The sequence below is a fragment of the Rhinopithecus bieti genome, unplaced genomic scaffold (genome assembly GCF_001698545.2).
Source record: "Rhinopithecus bieti isolate Rb0 unplaced genomic scaffold, ASM169854v2 scaffold_13262, whole genome shotgun sequence".
Taxonomy (NCBI): domain Eukaryota; kingdom Metazoa; phylum Chordata; class Mammalia; order Primates; family Cercopithecidae; genus Rhinopithecus; species Rhinopithecus bieti.
In genome coordinates, this window is record NW_016808004.1 from 3075520 (window position 1) to 3092265 (window position 16746).

The 16746-nt window shown below is 45.9% G+C and overlaps 1 protein-coding gene and 1 long non-coding RNA gene across 9 annotated transcripts in view; one reads left to right on the forward strand and one right to left on the reverse strand.

Moving 5' to 3' along the window:
• The window catches only part of LOC108537555 (uncharacterized), a 37920-nt gene extending 32474 nt beyond the window's left edge, over nucleotides 1-5446 (reverse strand). Inside the window, exon 1 of the long non-coding RNA XR_001887855.1 lies at nucleotides 5359-5446. This is a non-coding gene — a long non-coding RNA (uncharacterized LOC108537555). The remainder of the gene's footprint in view (nucleotides 1-5358) is intronic.
• Nucleotides 1-15993, forward strand: part of ANKDD1A (ankyrin repeat and death domain containing 1A) — a 44826-nt gene extending 28833 nt beyond the window's left edge. For 6 of the 8 annotated variants that reach the window (XM_017885133.1, XM_017885129.1, XM_017885131.1 and 3 more), the window contains 6 exons: nucleotides 4060-4158; nucleotides 5383-5481; nucleotides 7212-7307; nucleotides 10901-11105; nucleotides 13336-13467; nucleotides 14413-15993. In XM_017885133.1, the coding sequence (XP_017740622.1) occupies nucleotides 4060-4158; nucleotides 5383-5481; nucleotides 7212-7307; nucleotides 10901-11105; nucleotides 13336-13467; nucleotides 14413-14474 (693 nt within the window). In that variant the 3' untranslated portion in view covers nucleotides 14475-15993. The remainder of the gene's footprint in view (nucleotides 1-4059; nucleotides 4159-5382; nucleotides 5482-7211; nucleotides 7308-10900; nucleotides 11106-13335; nucleotides 13468-14412) is intronic. The other 2 variants (XM_017885130.1, XM_017885136.1) reach the window with 2 other exon arrangements.
• Nucleotides 15994-16746: the final 753 nt, after the last annotated feature.

Sequence of the window (16746 nt, forward strand, 5' to 3'; positions counted from 1 at the left end):
AAAAAAAAAAAAAATTAGCCGGGCGTGGTGATGGGTACCTGTAGTCCCAGCTACTCGGGAGGCTGAGGCAGGAGAATGGCGTAAACCCGGGAGGCAGAGCTTGCAGTGAGCCGAGATCCAGCCACTGCACTCCAGCCTGGGCGACAGAGTGAGACTTCGTCTCAAAAAAAAAAAAAGAGAAATGCAAATTAATACTACATGGAGATACAATTCTTCACTCATTAGGTTGGCAAAAATCCAAAAGTTTTGCCAAGTGGGTTGACAAAGCTGTAGGGAAATAGGCACCTTCATATATTACTGGAAGGGGTAGAAATTGGTACAATCTGTTCAGAGGGCAATTTATCAATATGTATAAAACATACAAACACATGTGCCCTTTGACTCAACAAATCTAGGAATTTATTCTACAGACATACTTCCACATGTATGGAATGATACTATGTACAAGGTTTTTGCTGCAGTATCATTTGTAATAGCAAAAGATTGAAACCCATGTTTAGGAGACAATGTAATAAATTATGGCCCATCCCTGCAATGGAATACTGTGTAACTATAAAAAAGTACGAGGACTGCCGGGCAGCGAGGTGGCTCACGCCTGTAATCCCAGCACTTTGGGAGGCCGAGGCAGGAGGATCATGAGGTCATGAGTTCGAGACCAGCCTGGCCAACATGGTGAAACCCCATCTCTACTAAATGCAAAAAATTAGCCGGGCGTGGTGGCGCACACCTGTAGTCCCAGCTACTCAGGAGGCTGAGGCAGAAGAATTGCTTGATCCCGGGAAGCAGAGGTTGCAGTGAGCCGAGATTGTGCCACTGTACTCCAGCCTGGGTGACAGAGTAAGACTCCGTCTCAAAAAATAAATAAAAATAAATAAATAAAATAAAATAAATAAAAAAGAATGAGGACAGTTTTCAAAAAATGTACTTGTATGGAAAGACCTTAAAGATATAGTAATGTGAACAAAGCAGTGTGCAAATTCCCTACTACAAGGAACCAGGATTCTTTGGGAAAATGGCTAAGTCTAGGACTAGGGCAGGGAATACTAACATATAGGGTGAGTCTGGAGCATCTTGTAGTGCCAGAAAGTAAAGGCATGGTGGCGGGTGCCTGTAGTCCCAGCTATTCGGGAGGCTGAGGCAGGAGAATGGCATGAACCCGGGAGGCAGAGCTTCAGTGAGCCAAGATCACGTCACTGCACTCCAGCCTAGGTGACAGAGCAAGACTCCATCTCAAAAAAAAAAAAAAGAAAATATGTCCAACTGATTTTTATTGAAGATGCAAAAGCAATTCAGTGGAGGAAAGTTTGATAGCCTCTTCAAAAAATGGTACTGAAGCAACTGTATATCCACAGGCAAAAAAATGAGCCTCAACTAAAACCTCACATCTTATACAAAATTAACTCCAAATGGATCACAGACTTAAATGTAAAACTATAAAGCTTTTAGAAAAAATATAAGGAGGAAAATTTTTGGATCTAGGGTTAGCCCAAAGAGTTCTTAGACTTGACACCAAAACATGATCCATAGGAGCAAAATTTGATTAATTGGACCTCATCAAAATTTAAAAATTTTGCTCCGCAAAGGATCTGTTAAGAGGATGAAAAAACAAGCTACGGACCAAGAGAGAAGATTTGCAAATCACATGTCTTATAAAGGCTAATGTGTAGAGTATATAAAGAGCTCTCAAAACTCAAGGTAAAAAAAAAAAAATGGGCAAAAGACATGAATAGACATTTCACTGAAGAGGATATGCAGATGGCAAATAAGCACATGAAAAGATGTTTAACAGCATTAGCTATTAGGGAAGTGTAATATGATATACTATGATATACTACTTTTTGAGATATACTGCAGTTTGAGAAATACATTATGATATACTACTTTTCAGAATGGTTAAAATTAACAAATTAGGACAAAAATATTTGACAGATGGGAGAGAGCTTTAGGTAAGAGGATTGTCTCCACAGTGCATGGTGGGGATAGAATGATAGATAGATAGATAGATAGATAGATAGATAGATAGATAGATAGATAGATTTTTTTTTTTTTTAGACATAATCTCGCTCTGTCGCCCAGGCTGGAGTGCAGTGGCGTGATCTCAGATTACTGCAAGCTCCGCCTCCCGGGTTCATGCCATTTTCCTGCCTCAGCCTCCTGACTAGCTGGGACTATAGGCGCCCGCCACCAATCCCGGCTAATTTTTTGTAATTTTTTTTTAGTAGAGATGGGGTTTCACCGTGTTAGCCAGGATGGTCTCGATCTCCTGACCTCGTGATCCGCCCGCCTCCGCCTCCCAAAGTGCTGGGATTACAGGCGTAAGCCACTGCACCCAGCCTAGATAGATAGATTTTTTTAGAGACAAGGTCTCACGCTGTTGCCCAGGTTGGAGTGAAGTGGTAGGATCATGGCTCGCTGCAGCCTCGTCCTCTTGGGCTCAAGCAATCCTCCTGCCTCAGCCTCCTAGGTAGCTGGGACTACAGGTGTGCACCAGTATGCTCAGCTAATTTTGTTTTAAATTTCTTGTAGAGACGGGGTCCCACTATGTTATCCAGGCTGATCTCGAACTCCTGGGCTCAAGTGGTCCTCCCACCTTAGTCTCCCAAAGTACTGGGATTACAGGTGTGAGCTACCACACCTGGCCTTGCCATTTCTTTATGTCTTCTTTTATATCCCTAAGTGATGTTATATAGCTTTGGTTTACCTTTGTCTTACTCATTTCTAATTATATCCTTCATAATTAGTTTATATTTTTTGGCTGTCATTGTGACTAGAATATCTTTTTTAAAATTATATGTCATTTCTCATAAGCATTCAATACAAGAATGCTACTGAAGAGTATTTTTGTCTTCTATATGACTTCATTCTACTAGGATTTTTGGCAGGGAAAGGTGTCCTAGTCCATTTTGTGTTGCTATAACTGAATACCGTAGACTGGGTGACTTATAAAGAATAGAGATTTATTTAGCTCATGGTTCTAGAGGCTGGAAAGTCCTAGAACATGGTACTAGCCTCTTGTAAGGGGCTTACTGCTGTGTTGTGACATGATGGGAGGCATCACATGGTAAGACAGAGCAACTGTGCGAGCTCTTTGTAAATATACAATTACATGTCTCAAATAATTTTTTGTTCAAATCTTCTTTTCTAATATTGATAACACTCCATACCCACTGGCCTAAATTAGTAATGGCAATAATGGGCATTTTTGTTTTATGTGTGTGTGTATTCTGTTCTGTAACCCTTTTATAGCTCAATACATGAGGATGTTTTCCATAATAAGTATTAGTTTCTAACATCAATTTTATTGGCCTTGTACTATTCCACAGTATGTGTGTCACTCTATCACCTAGAGAGGAGGGAGTATCCCCTCTTTGTCATTTACTCAGGGGGCCACAGGAGACTATTGAGGATGGTGTCTTCCACTGTTGAAGGAGAATTGAACTTGGAGTGAGGTATCTTTTCTGGTCCCAGCTGGCTCTCTCATTCATTCATTTTCTACACAAACAGTTATCAGGTACTAGGTACCTAGGTATTGGGGGTGTGGACGCAGTGGGAGTAGAAAGTCCAATAAGACATAGTTCCTATTAGCTATGTATCCTTGGTCACTTAAGTTTTCTGAACTTCAGTGTTTCTGTTTGTAAGATGAAGATACTAATAAGAACACCATCCCTATATACTTCCTAGGTTGATGTGTGGATTAAATGAGATGTCAGAGAATCTTCAGGTATTGTTGCTAGGAGGGACCATGGCAAACCTCACTTGCCAGATGAAGAGTAGCAGAGAAGGGAAATGACTTGCCCGAGGTCACATGGTGAGTTCCTGACATAGCAGGGTCTCACCCTTGGGTCTTCAGACTCTCACCCATCTAGAGGATCAGTTTGGAGCTCCAGGAATTCAAGCTTTGGGACCTTAATTGCCTAAGGCCATCCATGTCAGCCAAGAAGCTAAAAGGGCCAAACCCAGAAGCACTATACCCTTCCCTCCTCCTGTCCCCAGCACCAGCCTGGAGCTGGGCAGTCCTGGGAGGGACTCATCGATTGATCCATGTATCTCCTCCCACAGCAGGGTGCCTCTCCTCTGCACCTCGCTGTGAGGCACAACTTCCCTGCCTTGGTCCAGCTCCTCATCAACTCTCACAGTGACTTGAATGCCATGGACAATGTAAGTGGCTACAGAGACCTTCCGGGCCCCAGGGAGCTTCTGGAAACCCTCCCAGGCTGGGAGGTCTCCATGTGGTCTCCTAGCATGGCCCAGAGTTGAGGAATTGCTTTTTTTTTTTTTTTTTTAGCTTTTAAAAGGTAATTTAAATAGTTGTTGAAGGGAATATCGTTTTGTTCATCATTCTCCTCTTTTGAACATTTTGGGTGTTCCCAAGTTTTGGCCATGATCTATAACATTGCAGTGAATATCTTTTTACATTCAACCTTTTCCTTTCATTGCTTTTTTTCCTTAGGGAAAATTCCCAGGGCAGGGGTGACTGAGGCAGTCTTGTGTAAAAAGAGGCCTCTGGGCCAGGTGCGGTGGCTCATGCCTGTAATCCCAGCACTTTGGGAGGCCGAGACGGGTGGATCACGAGGTCAGGAGATCGAGACCATCCTGGCTAACATGGTGAAACCCTGTCTCTACTAAAAAAAAACGAAAAATTAGCCGGGCGCGGTGGCGGGCGCTTGTAGTCCCAGCTACTCGGGAGGCTGAGGCAGGAGAATGGCGTGAACCCGGAAGGCGGAGCTTGCAGTGAGCTGAGATCTGGCCACTGCACTCCAGCCTGGGTGACAGGGCAAGACTCCGTCTCAAAAAAAAAAAAAAGAGGCCTCTGATTCCTGAAGCTGTGATCAGTAAAGAGCCCTTTTAAATCCTGTCCCCACAATCTACCCACCAACCACATAATTCTCAGTACCAGCAAGGGCATGGCTTACAGAGCCACTGGGAGTCGAAAGCAGTTTGGCAGAATATATCATATACCTTTAAATGATACGTATGAGCACTGCTGGAAACTGAGCCTTGAGAAACATATTAAAAGCTCATGCACAGAGATATTCACTGCAGTATTATTTATCAGTCTTCACTTTGAAAATGGCCTCAATATTTAATAATAGGGAAGTGGTTAGGTAAATTATGGAACAGACACAAATAGGCTATTATGGAGTTATCAAAAATGGTGTTTATCAGAGTTTATAGTACACAAAAAGTGTCATGTTGGGGTAAAAAAAGATGTAAAATGTACATATAGGATGATCTCATGTATGTAAAACCAACAAACTAAAAACATTCTGTATTAAAGAAAAGACTAGAAGAAATATACTAGGATGATTGTGGAGCTTGACTTAGGGCGGCAGGCCACCCCATGTGCTTTTCACTTACCTGTTCCCTTGGCTTCTCCCCTAGAGGCAGCAGACACCCCTTCACCTGGCTGCAGAGCACGCCTGGCAGGACATAGCAGAGATGCTCCTCATTGCTGGGGTTGACTTAAACCTGAGAGATAAGGTACCTCTGCTTACAACCTACCTTGCTTCAGGCTTTCATGGCTCCCCCTTTGCCAGAGACCCTGCTTTGAATGCCCCCTCCCTCCTCCCTCTCAGGGTGTTCAAGGACTGCCATCCTTTCTATACCAGCTCAAATGCAATCTCCTCCAGGAAGCCTTCCTGACCACCTTCCCCTCTCTATACTAAGGTCCCTCAGCCTTGGCCCACCCCTTTCTGGTATAGGCCTGTGAAATGATTGCTTTCTCCTTTATGGCCCCCATCAGACTGTGACCTCCTGAGTCACCTGGTAGGGTTGGGGAGTAGAAGTACTGCCCACAGTACTGCCCAACAACCCCTACATGTGGGACCGGGTGTGGGGAAGCTTCCTAGCTCACTGTGACAGCTATTTCCACAGGTGCTAGTGGTCTCAGAAGAGCCGAAGACTTGGTATGAGGCTGGGAGGTCACAGGTGTATGGGGAGAGGGGCACCTGCACATGTGACTCAGCGAGGCCAGCCTGGGATGGTGTGGGGTAGAGCTGGGGGCCAGGATCAGATCCTGAAGCTGGACCTAGGAGGGGGCTCCCTTCTTTGAGCTAGGCACCAGGGCAGCTGGCCAGATGTGAAGGGGAGCTTCCCATCTCACTGCAGGTCTGTGGAGGTAACTGTCTGGGAGGCCTGGAGAAAAGGAGGCGCGATGGGAGGTGGGCAAAAGTGACATAATAAACCCAAGCCTTCAGGCCGGGCGCGGTGGCTTATGCCTGTAATCCCAGCACTTTGGGAGGCGGAGGCGGGTGGATCACGACTTCAGGAGATCGAGACCATTCTGGCTAACACAGTGAAACCTCATCTCTACTAAAAATACAAAAAAATTAGCTGGGTGTGGTGGGGCGCCTGTAGTCCCAGCCACTCGGGAGGCTGAGGCAGGAGAATGGCGTGAACCGAGAGGTGGAGCTTGCCGTGAGCCAAGATTGCACCACTGCACTCCAGCCCAGGCGACAGAGCAAGACTCTGTATCAAAAATACAAAACAAAAAACAAACAAACAAACAAACAAAACCCACCAAGCCACCATCTCTGGGCTCTGGTTTCTTCACCTGAAAAGTGGGTAGGAACCCCTATTTCACAGGGGATGTTGAAGAGTTAATGAGGGCTGAGTTTCATAAGCTCTAAAGCTTCCTAATTTCTAAAGAAACATAAGAGATGGTCATTGGAATTATGTATTGCTATTGCTTTATTCTATTTGTGACTTTTCCATATCCCCATCATGCCCAGAAAACCAGAAGATCATTCTGCTCTCAGTGTAGACTGCTGGAAAGCACTTCCGGGTTTTTTTTTTTTTTTTCTTTTTTTTTTTTGATACGGACCTAGTCTCGCTCTGGTCGCGCTGGGAGTGCCGTGGGCCGACGATGCTCAGCCTCACTGCGAGCTCTGTCTCCCGGGTTTACGCCATTATCCTGCCTCAGCCTCCTGAGTAGCTGGGACAATGGGTGCCCGCCACCTTGCCCGGCTAGTTTTGTTTTGTATTTTTTAGTAGAGTTGGGGTTTCACCGTGTTAGCCAGAATGGTCTCGATCTCCTGACCTCGTGATCCGCCCGTCTCGGCCTCCCAAAGTGCTGGGATTACAGGCTTGAGCCACCGCGCCCGGCCTGGAAAGCACTTCTTGTGGGCAGGAGGGTTTGTGCTCAGTGCTAGAGGCCCTTTTGTACCCCTTCTGTAGAAACTGTGGCTTCTCTTCTTGCCTCTTAATTGCAGCAGGGAAAAACTGCCCTGGCAGTGGCCGCCCGCAGCAACCATGTCAGCCTGGTGGACATGATCATAAAAGCTGATCGTTTCTACAGATGGGAGAAGGTATGGAGGCCTCACGCTTGATCTTTTCCTCATTGAAAAGGGAGTGATTTTGGCTCCGGATGGAGCTGGCTTTGAATTCCAGCCCTGACCAATTCTGGGTCCCTCAGGCTCCAGGTGGGTGATAATCACTACCTTGTATGCTACCACAGTTGTTTGTGAGGATCTGGTGATGGGCAAGTGTCCAAACATGCTGAAACAAGGCAGACTGAGGTCCATGCCAGCGTGGAGATACTGCTGGACACTGCTGTAGCTTCCAGCTGACGAATTGCATGCATGCATGAATGCATATGGACATGTGTGAAAAAGAGATGGCAGGTGGTTCCATCTCATGCCATCTCCAGGTGATTGAACTGCTGCTTGGGATGTCATGCTCAGGCAACTTTCTGAGCCAGAAGTAAGTGTGCTGGGATTGATTAGCAATGTCTCCTGTGGACTTGGGACAGAGGAGTGGCAGAATGTTTGCTATTCCAGTTAGCAAATGGAGGTAGGGAGTTTTCTGGTGTCCTTGGGGGTTGTTTTTATATACAGAAAATAATTTTGCATTTACTTCAGCTTTCAAAGTTAATACAATCGGTCCCCAATTACAATGGTTCAGCTTATGACTTTTCTACTTTATGATGGCGCAAAAGCGATACACATTAAGTAGAAACCGTACTTTCAGTACCCGTACAGCCATGCTGTTTTTCACTTCAATATAATATTCAATAAATGACATGAGATATTCAGTGCTTTATTACAAAATTGGCTTTGTGTTAGATGATTTGCTCCACTATAAGCTAATGTAAGTGTACTGAGCACATGTAAGGTAGGCTAAGCTAAACTATGATGGTCTGTAGGTTAGGTAGATTAAATGCATTTTCAACTTTTATGATATATATATATTTTATTTATTTATTTATTTATCGAGACAGAGTCTCACCCTGTCACCCAGGCTGGAGTGCAGTGGTGCAATCTCTGCTCGCTGTAACCTCCACCTCCCGGGTTCAAGCGACTCTCCTGCCTCACCCTCCCAAGTAGCTGGGACTACAGGCACGTGCCACCATGCCCGGCTAATTTTTTTTGTATTTTTGGTAGAGACAGGGTTTCACTATGTTGGCCAGGATGGTCTCGATCTCCTGACCTTGTGATCCACCCACCTCAGCCTCCCAAAGTGCTGGGTTTACAGGCGTGAGCCACCGCGCCTGGCCAATTTATGATATTTTTATCAAGACATAATGCCATCATAAGTTGAGAGGCATCTGTATTGAATCTGCTAAATTATACATTTAAAAACCTAGTTTTTTCTTTTTTTTTTTGTTGAGACGGAGTCTCGCTCTGTCGCCCAGGCTGGAGTGCAGTGGCCGGATCTCAGCTCACTGCAAGCTCCGCCTCCCAGGTTTACGCCATTCTCCTGCCTCAGCCTCCTGAGTAGCTGGGACTACAGGCGCCCGCCACCTCGCCCAGCTAGTTTTTTGTATTTTTTAGTAGAGACGGGGTTTCACTGGATTAGCCAGGATGGTCTCTATCTCCTGACCTCGTGATCCGCCCGTCTTGGCCTCCCACAGTGTGCTGGGATTACAGGCTTGAGCCACCGCGCCCGGCCCCTAGTTTTTTCTTAAACTTTAAAATTCATTTGATAAATCTTATTATTCTATCTATACAACTAGTAAATTTTTCCAGTCAGTTTCAGGGAAATCTTTTGAGTAATGTTGGGTCCTGTGTTTAAACTTAGTCAAACTACCTTAAACACTGAAACTGAATAAATAAACTTAATATAACAGATTTTCTTATTTTTTTTTTTTTTTTTTTTGAGACGGAGTCTCGCTCTGTCGCTCAGGCTGGAGTGCAGTGGCTTTATCTCAGCTCACTGCAAGCTCTGCCTCCCAGGTTTATGCCATTCTCCTGCCTCAGCCTCCTGAGTAGCTGGGACTACAGGCGCCCGCCACCTCACCTAGCTAGTTTTTTGTATTTTTTTGTAGAGACGGGGTTTCACCGTATTAGCCAGGATGGTCTCAATCTCCTGACCTCATGATCCGCCCGTCTCGGCCTCCCAAAGTGCTGGGATTACAGGCTTGAACTACCGTGCCCAGCCAGATTTTCTTTTTAAGCACTTCAAATGCTTCTTAAATTCTTAAATTATCCTAATAAGACTATTAACTAAAACTACAAAGAATCTCAAATATCTTAAACATTCCAGTGTGGTTTACAAACTTAGTAAACTCTTATCCCTTTTAAATAAAAATCACTGTTTCAAAATCAATTGGTAGATAAATTTCAGTAGGAATCATAAGATGTTCTCCCACTGATATGCTAGATTCCCTTAAACATGACCCCTTTACATACAACAGATTATTCCTAAATATAATCCCAAAATGTGAATACTGTGGGTTGGACTAACTGATTCATCTCTGTGCTGAGTACTAAGCCACTTCAGGCTTTACAGGTCCTCACCACTAAGGCAGTGGCTGCATGTCAGAATCACAAATCCCCCCTGGACCCCCAGGCCAATTCAGGTAGAATCTCTGAGGTGGGGGCCACACATCAGTGGTTCTTAAAGTTCCCAGATGGTCTCAGTGTGCAGATGGGGCTGAAAACACTGCCCCAGGGGACCAGTTTTTAATACCCCAGGTGAGAACCAAGCTTCACCTCACAGTGATTGCCAGAGACTGTTGACTATGATGTAAGCTTTGGAATTGCAGAAACCAGGGTGATTTTTTTCACCCTGAACTTAACAACCAGAACTCTGCATCCATTCCCTTTAGAGGGCCTTAGGCTTCTGTGGGCTTCATGTATGCTATGATAGAATTCTTTCGTAACCGGCCGGGCGCGGTGGCTCAAGCCTGTAATCCCAGCACTTTGGGAGGCCGAGACGGGCAGATCACGAGGTCACAAGATCAAGACCATCCTGGCTAACATGGTGAAACCCCGTCTCTACTAAAAAATACAAAAAAAATTAGCAGGGCGAGGTGGCGGGTGCCTGTAGTCCCAGCTACTCGGGAGGCTGAGGCAGGAGAATGGCGTGAACCTGGGAGGCGGAGCTTGCAGTGAGCTGAGATCCGGCCACTGCACTCCAGCCTGGGCGACAGAGCAAGACTCCGTCTCAAAAAAAAAAAAAAAGAATTCTTTCGTAACCTCTAATTTCATTGCCTGCTTTGCTAGAAAGGATTTTTTAATCCTACCCTTTACTACCTGTTGTGATTCAGCAAATCTGATACCTGCCCTGCCTGGTTTTGGCCAAAGCTTCGGAGTACTTCTGCCGATACCCATGCTCTAAGAACACAGGAAGGAGGCAGGTGACCGGAGGAATTTGGAAAGGCTCCCTGGAAGTGGCACATGGGTGGTCTTTTGACTATGACAATGAGGTTGAGGGGCAGGAAGGTGAGCAGAGGAATTCCGGGTGGAAGCACAGTGGGAGCAACTTGGGTTCCAGAGGTCAAGGCAAGGCATGGAGTGAGAAACCAGAAGAGAGGACGTTAAGCCCCTGGCCCTTGCTGACTCCAGCTCCCAGGCTCCCCAGCAGTGGTGGTAGGAGGGTCATAGGGCCCTTGGCTCGGCATTGCCCGTGTCTGGGATCATGAGGGAGAGCTTCTGCACTTTTGGGATCTGCCCCACAGGACCACCTTTCATGCAGGGACCTCAGTGACCCCTCTGGGAAGAGCTTGTCCTTTAAGCAGGACCATCGGCAGGAAACACAGCAGCTCCGTTCTGTGCTGTGGCGGCTGGCCTCCAGGCATCTGCAGCCCCGTGAGTGGAAGAAGCTGGCATATTCCTGGGATTTCACAGAGGCGCATGTCTACGCCATCGAACAACAGTGGACAGGTAGCACCTTGCCTCTCCTCCCTCCAAGCAACCAGTGGGCGGAGGGGTGGGGCACCTGAAATGTGTTCAGTTTTCTGTGCTTCTAGGAAAGAGCCTGTGCAACCCACAGCCTGGTCCCAACACACCTGGTGCTCTGTCCCTCCTCCAGGCATCCGCCCAGGGTGCACACTCTGCCTCTCCCTCTCCATTGATTGTGAATTTCACATTCTTCACCAATCAGCCCAAACTGATACCCACTGTTTACGCCTAAACTAAACCATTCTTGGTAAAAAGAAGAGGGCCTGCTGTTGTCACTATTATTCAACATCTATATGGAAAATTTGGGCCCTGGCACTAAGATATGAAAAGGAAATAGAAATAAGGAGTGGAAATATTGTAAAGGAAGAGAGAGACTTATTAATTTCAGATGGCATATTTAATATAGATAGGACATCCAGAGGAATCAACTAAAAAAAAATCTTAGAATTAAATAATTCAAGGAGATGGCTAAATATAGAAAATATACTAACACCACAGAACTCCTATGAACCATTGTTAAATGGGCAAAAAGTATATATAGAGAATCTTTTAAAAGAGACTCCATTTACAATGGTGTGTGTGTTTCACCTGGAAAACCTAAAAGACAAATACAGATGACACATACGAATAAAACAATAATGGTTCAACTCTAAAAGATGATTTGTGTAAATGGAATGACATTCTGTATTTGTGGCAAGAAAAAGTATCATACAGATATCAGTTTTCCCCAATTCGATTAAAATTTGATCTAATTTTAATCAAAATAGGAGATTTTGAAACTTGATTGAAGTATTCTACAATTTGAAAGAATAAACAAGGATATAAAAGTGAACATTCTGGGGGAAAACAATAAAGGGGATCTAAGCCAAGCAGACTCAGCGTTTTATAAAGCCAAATTAAAATTACATAAAGAGATACCTGGATCAAGCATGGTGGCTCACGCCTGTAATCCCAGCACTTTGGGAGGCCTAGGTGGGGGATCACCTAAAGTTAGGAGTTCGAGACCAGCCTGGCCAAAATGGTGAAGTCCCGTCTCTACTAAAAATACAGAAATTAGCCGGGCTCCTGTAATGGGGGGCTCCTGTAATCCCAGCTACTCGAGAGGCTGAGGCGTGAGAATCGCTTGAACCCGGGAGGCAGAGTTTGCAGTAAGCCGAAATCACACCACTACACTCCAGCCTGAGGGATAGAGTGAGACTCTGTCTCCCAAAGAAAAAAAAAGAGAGAGATTCCTAACACAAAAATATGCAAATTGATCAGTGGAATAGAGCAGAGTTCAAAAGTAAACGCTGCTGCAGATAAGAACTTTCATATATGATAAAGAAGCACTTGTACATTACAGTGGTGGGGGCAGAGATATTTAACAAATGGTGTTGAGACCACTGGGTCAAGCGGAAGTGCCACCACACCAAGGGCAGCACCGTGAGGACATGCCTGCTGAGGGCCCCAAAAGGGACATGGAAGGTCAGAGGGGCAAATGGAGTGACCTGGACCTGATGGACCTGGCCCAGCATCTATCTGTTTCCCCAACACAGGAGAGCCAGCTGAATCACAGCCAGCCGAATAGCATGTTAACCCCATGCCGTGTGGGCAATTATTTTCCAAACATGGTTGTATGTTGGAACCACCTAGGAAACTTTAAAACCATTAAATGCCTAGGCTGCACCCAGACCCAGGTACATGAGACTCTCTGGGGGTGACATGGGCCCTAGGTGTTTCCCAGGAGCAGCTGAGTCTGAGAACCACCAGTGCAGGGGAAAGAGCATGGCCAGCTCCGTCTCTGACTAAGCTGTATTCTCATCTGTAAATTAGGACCACTATCATGCAAGACACAGATTATTTTGAGCAGCCAGAGAGGTGAAGTGTACAGTTTGTGCATCATGGTACCACAACAATGAATGTCAATTCTTTCTCCATTCAGAGTGACACCAACAGAGTGTATAGTGGGTGTTCAGGAGAAGGCCTGGGGCTGGGGAGGTTCTAGAGACCAAGACACAAACCCTTTCCCCCTCTCTCTGAGAGGCTGCTCCTCCACTCCCCTTACCCATCTCCAGGCTGAGCTTGGCTGGAGCAGGGAGAAGGGCCTTGGAGGCTTTTGGCCTCCTTCCCACCTGGGCATGTTCAGGAGGCGGTGCAGGGTGGCATAGACAGGCGCTCTGGTCAAGTGGCCCCATTGGCTCCTTCTCCCTCTCTCCTCCCTCACTGTCCTCAGGCACCAGAAGCTATCAGGAGCATGGCCACCGAATGCTGCTCATTTGGCTGCATGGCGTGTCCACGGCTGGTGAGAACCCCAGCAAAGCACTGTTCGAGGGCCTTGTGGCCATTGGCAGGAGGGACCTGGCTGGTAAGAGCGTACTCTGCTGGCCTTCTTCTCAGGAGCTGGGTGGCCCCCACTGGAATGCAGCAGGGCCCTCCAAGGGCTGCTCAGACAAGAATGCTGTGATGCTGGCTTTGGGCCTTCCAGATTCCTACCCCGAGCCCTGCCCCCTTTTCCCTTGGGCAAACTACAGTGCCTCCTGGCCCTGGTGTTGGCCCAAACTGAACCCTGTGACCTCCACAGCCCCGGAGCCAGTGATGCTGTCCAGAATCTCTTGCTTACCAGCCTTCTATACCTTGATATTTTTTTTCCATTTTGGAATAAGCCACCTTCAGACTTCTTTTTCACAAACATTAAGACATAGGAGCCAAAACTGACTTAATATGAGTTGAACCAGTTAAATCAGGTCAAATAAACCTTCTGAGGTCATCACAACTTATTTGAGTATGCCAATTTCAAAAGCCTGATTTGGGATTCAGAGTGTTCTGTGGAATCATCAGACAAGCAGGACAGAAGGTTCTAGTACTAACCCCTCGTTAAAAACAAAATCAGCTCATGATGAAAAGCCTTAAACGCTGTGATACCCACTGACGTGGTACATGATGGGGCAACCACAGAATGGGGCACTAGGCCGTCACTGACAGTTGTGAAGGCTCCATTAGTTATGAGGCAACAAAGAAAACCAATGCCGACATATTTCTAGCATATTGCTGAGGGAAATATTTCTAGCATATTATTGAGGGAAAAAAGGAAAGGATTTCCCCCCACAGCTGCTATAGGCCAGGTGGAAAAGCTAAGAGTCATTTCAGGGTAGAGGGATTAGGGATGCTACCTTTCTTTCCCCAAAATGTTCTTAAATATAGTTGTTGCATCTTCTTTTAACACAAACTCTGGCAGGCAATTAAAACATAAAACCAGTCCTGTGAGGCAGAGCTTAGGCAACAGAGGAAATAAGATTCTTGTTTTTAACAGAAAACATCAGGAAGAAAGCAAACGCAGCCCCAAGTGCCCCCAGGAGGTGCACAGCCATGTAACCGGGGAGGCCAGACCTTCAGGCATATGGGACCTCAGCGTGTGGAGCCACCTGAAGAGAAGATGACCATCATTTGAGGGCTTTTTAAAAAATCACTGTTAATGGACCTCCAGCTGATTCTACTGAAATGCACAGTCATGCAGAGCCCAGCAGGCAAATGTTTGTACAGTGATCTTTTTCATGAGGATGGGTCCAAGGGCCTGTTTCAGGTTTTGTGGGTAATCCCGTCCCACAGGTATGGTCCTTTGGAGCTCTTGGAGTTCTTGGCACACTTTCTTCTTCTTCTTTTTTTTTTTTCTTTTGAGACAGAGTCTCACTCTGTCGCCAGGCTGGAGTGCAGTGGTGCGATCTTGGCTCACTGCAACCCCCGCCTCCCAGGTTCACGCCATTCTTCTGCCTCAGCCTCCCAAGTAGCTGGGACTACAGGTGCCCGCCACCACGCCCGGCTAATTTTTTTGTATTTTTAGTAGAGACGGGGTTTCACTGTGTTAGCCAGGATGGTCTCGATCTCCTGACCTCGTGATCTTCCCCAGGGATGGGGCGTTCCATCTTCTGCCCTGTCCGGGAGAGTAGCCGCTTGCCACCTGAGGCTGTCATGCACCTGAAATGTTGGCTAGAGGGACTGAGAAGCTGAAATTTCTTATTTCTCATTATTTGAAATTGTAGGCACCCATGGCAAGTGGCATCCATGGTGCTTGGCTTTGAGGTGCCAGGGAAGCACAGCTTGTGGGGCTTGGCTACACCAGCAGGGGGATGTGTTTCTGGGGAAATGTGGCTCTGGAAGCTTCACGGTTTCCTAGAATGTGGAAAATATATCTGCGCAGGATAGAAATCCTGCCCAGAGGCTGTTTCTGTCTCATTTGAGCTCTCTTTCATGTGGCAGAGCTGGCTGTGGCCAGTTTAGGAGCCCACATTTGAGAAAAGCTTACCTCAAAGTTCTGCACTGAGCCTGAGACTGGAAAGGAGATAGAATAAAACAGCTGACAGGGGCTTTGGTGGTCACACATGCCTGATGGAGTGCACAGGGCCACTGTCTCTGAAAGGTAATTTGGCATTATCCGTCCACAATATACTTTTATCCATTGGTCCAGCAATCCTAGTCCTAGGAATGTGTCCTACATATAAACCTGTGTACATACAAAATGACAGCATACAAGGTTATTACTTTGAAAAAGCAAAAGATTGGAAACAAACCAAGTGACTGGCTACAGGGGACTGGTGAAATAGAATATGTTCCATCCACACAACGGAATTCTGTTCAGCAGTAAAAGGATGTTGTTGTTATGGAAAGAGCTCCAGGATAAATTAAATGGAAAAAAAAAAACCCAAGATACAGGTACATTAAACAGAAGGAAATTGGTTCAGAGGATATCTGCACTATTTGTCAAGAGATGCTTTTAGAGAAAAAGCTTCCTTTTCTCTCTTAATCTTTTGCAGGTGATGTAGTTGTTTTTTGAAACAGAGTTTCGCTCGGCTGGGTGCCGTGGCTCACACCTGTAATCCCAGCATTTTGGGAAGGCGGGCGGATCATGAGGTCAGGAGATTGAGACCATCCTGGCTAACATGGTGAAACCCCGTCTCTACTAAAAATACAAAAATTAGCTGGGCGTGGTGGCGGGCACCTGTAGTTCCAGCTATTTGGGAGGGTGAGGCAGGAGAATGGCGTGAACCTGGGAGGCAGAGCTTGCAGTGAGCCGAGATCGTGCCACTGCACTCCAGCCTGGGCGACAGAGTGAGACCCTGTCTCAAAAAAAAAAAAAAAAAGAAACAGAGTTTTGCTCTTGTTGCCCTGTCTGGAGTGCAGTGGCTTGATCTTGGCTCACTGCAATCTCCTTCTCTTGGATTCAAGCAATTCTCCTGCCTCAGCCTCCGGAGTAGCTAGGATTACAGGCACGTGCCATCATGCCTGGCTAATTTTTGTATTCTTAGTAGACGGATTTCACCACATTGGTGAGGCTGGTCTTGAACTCCTGACCTCAGGTGACCCATCTGCCTTGGCCTTCCAAAGTGCTGGGATTACAGGTGTGAGCCATGGAGCCTGGCCATCTTTGGATTCTTGAAACTAAAGAAAAATTCTAAAATATATTTGTGATCTATTACCTTATGAGACATGATAGGGAAAAAAATAGACAACTTTACCTACCACTAAGTTATATTTAATCAGCATTCTTTTGTTTCCTAACATATATGTTGTGAGCTAAATATATGCTCTTACTGTAAATCTTTCTGAGTTACACTTTAAGGGTGAAAATTGTTTTGTTTTGTTTTTTGAG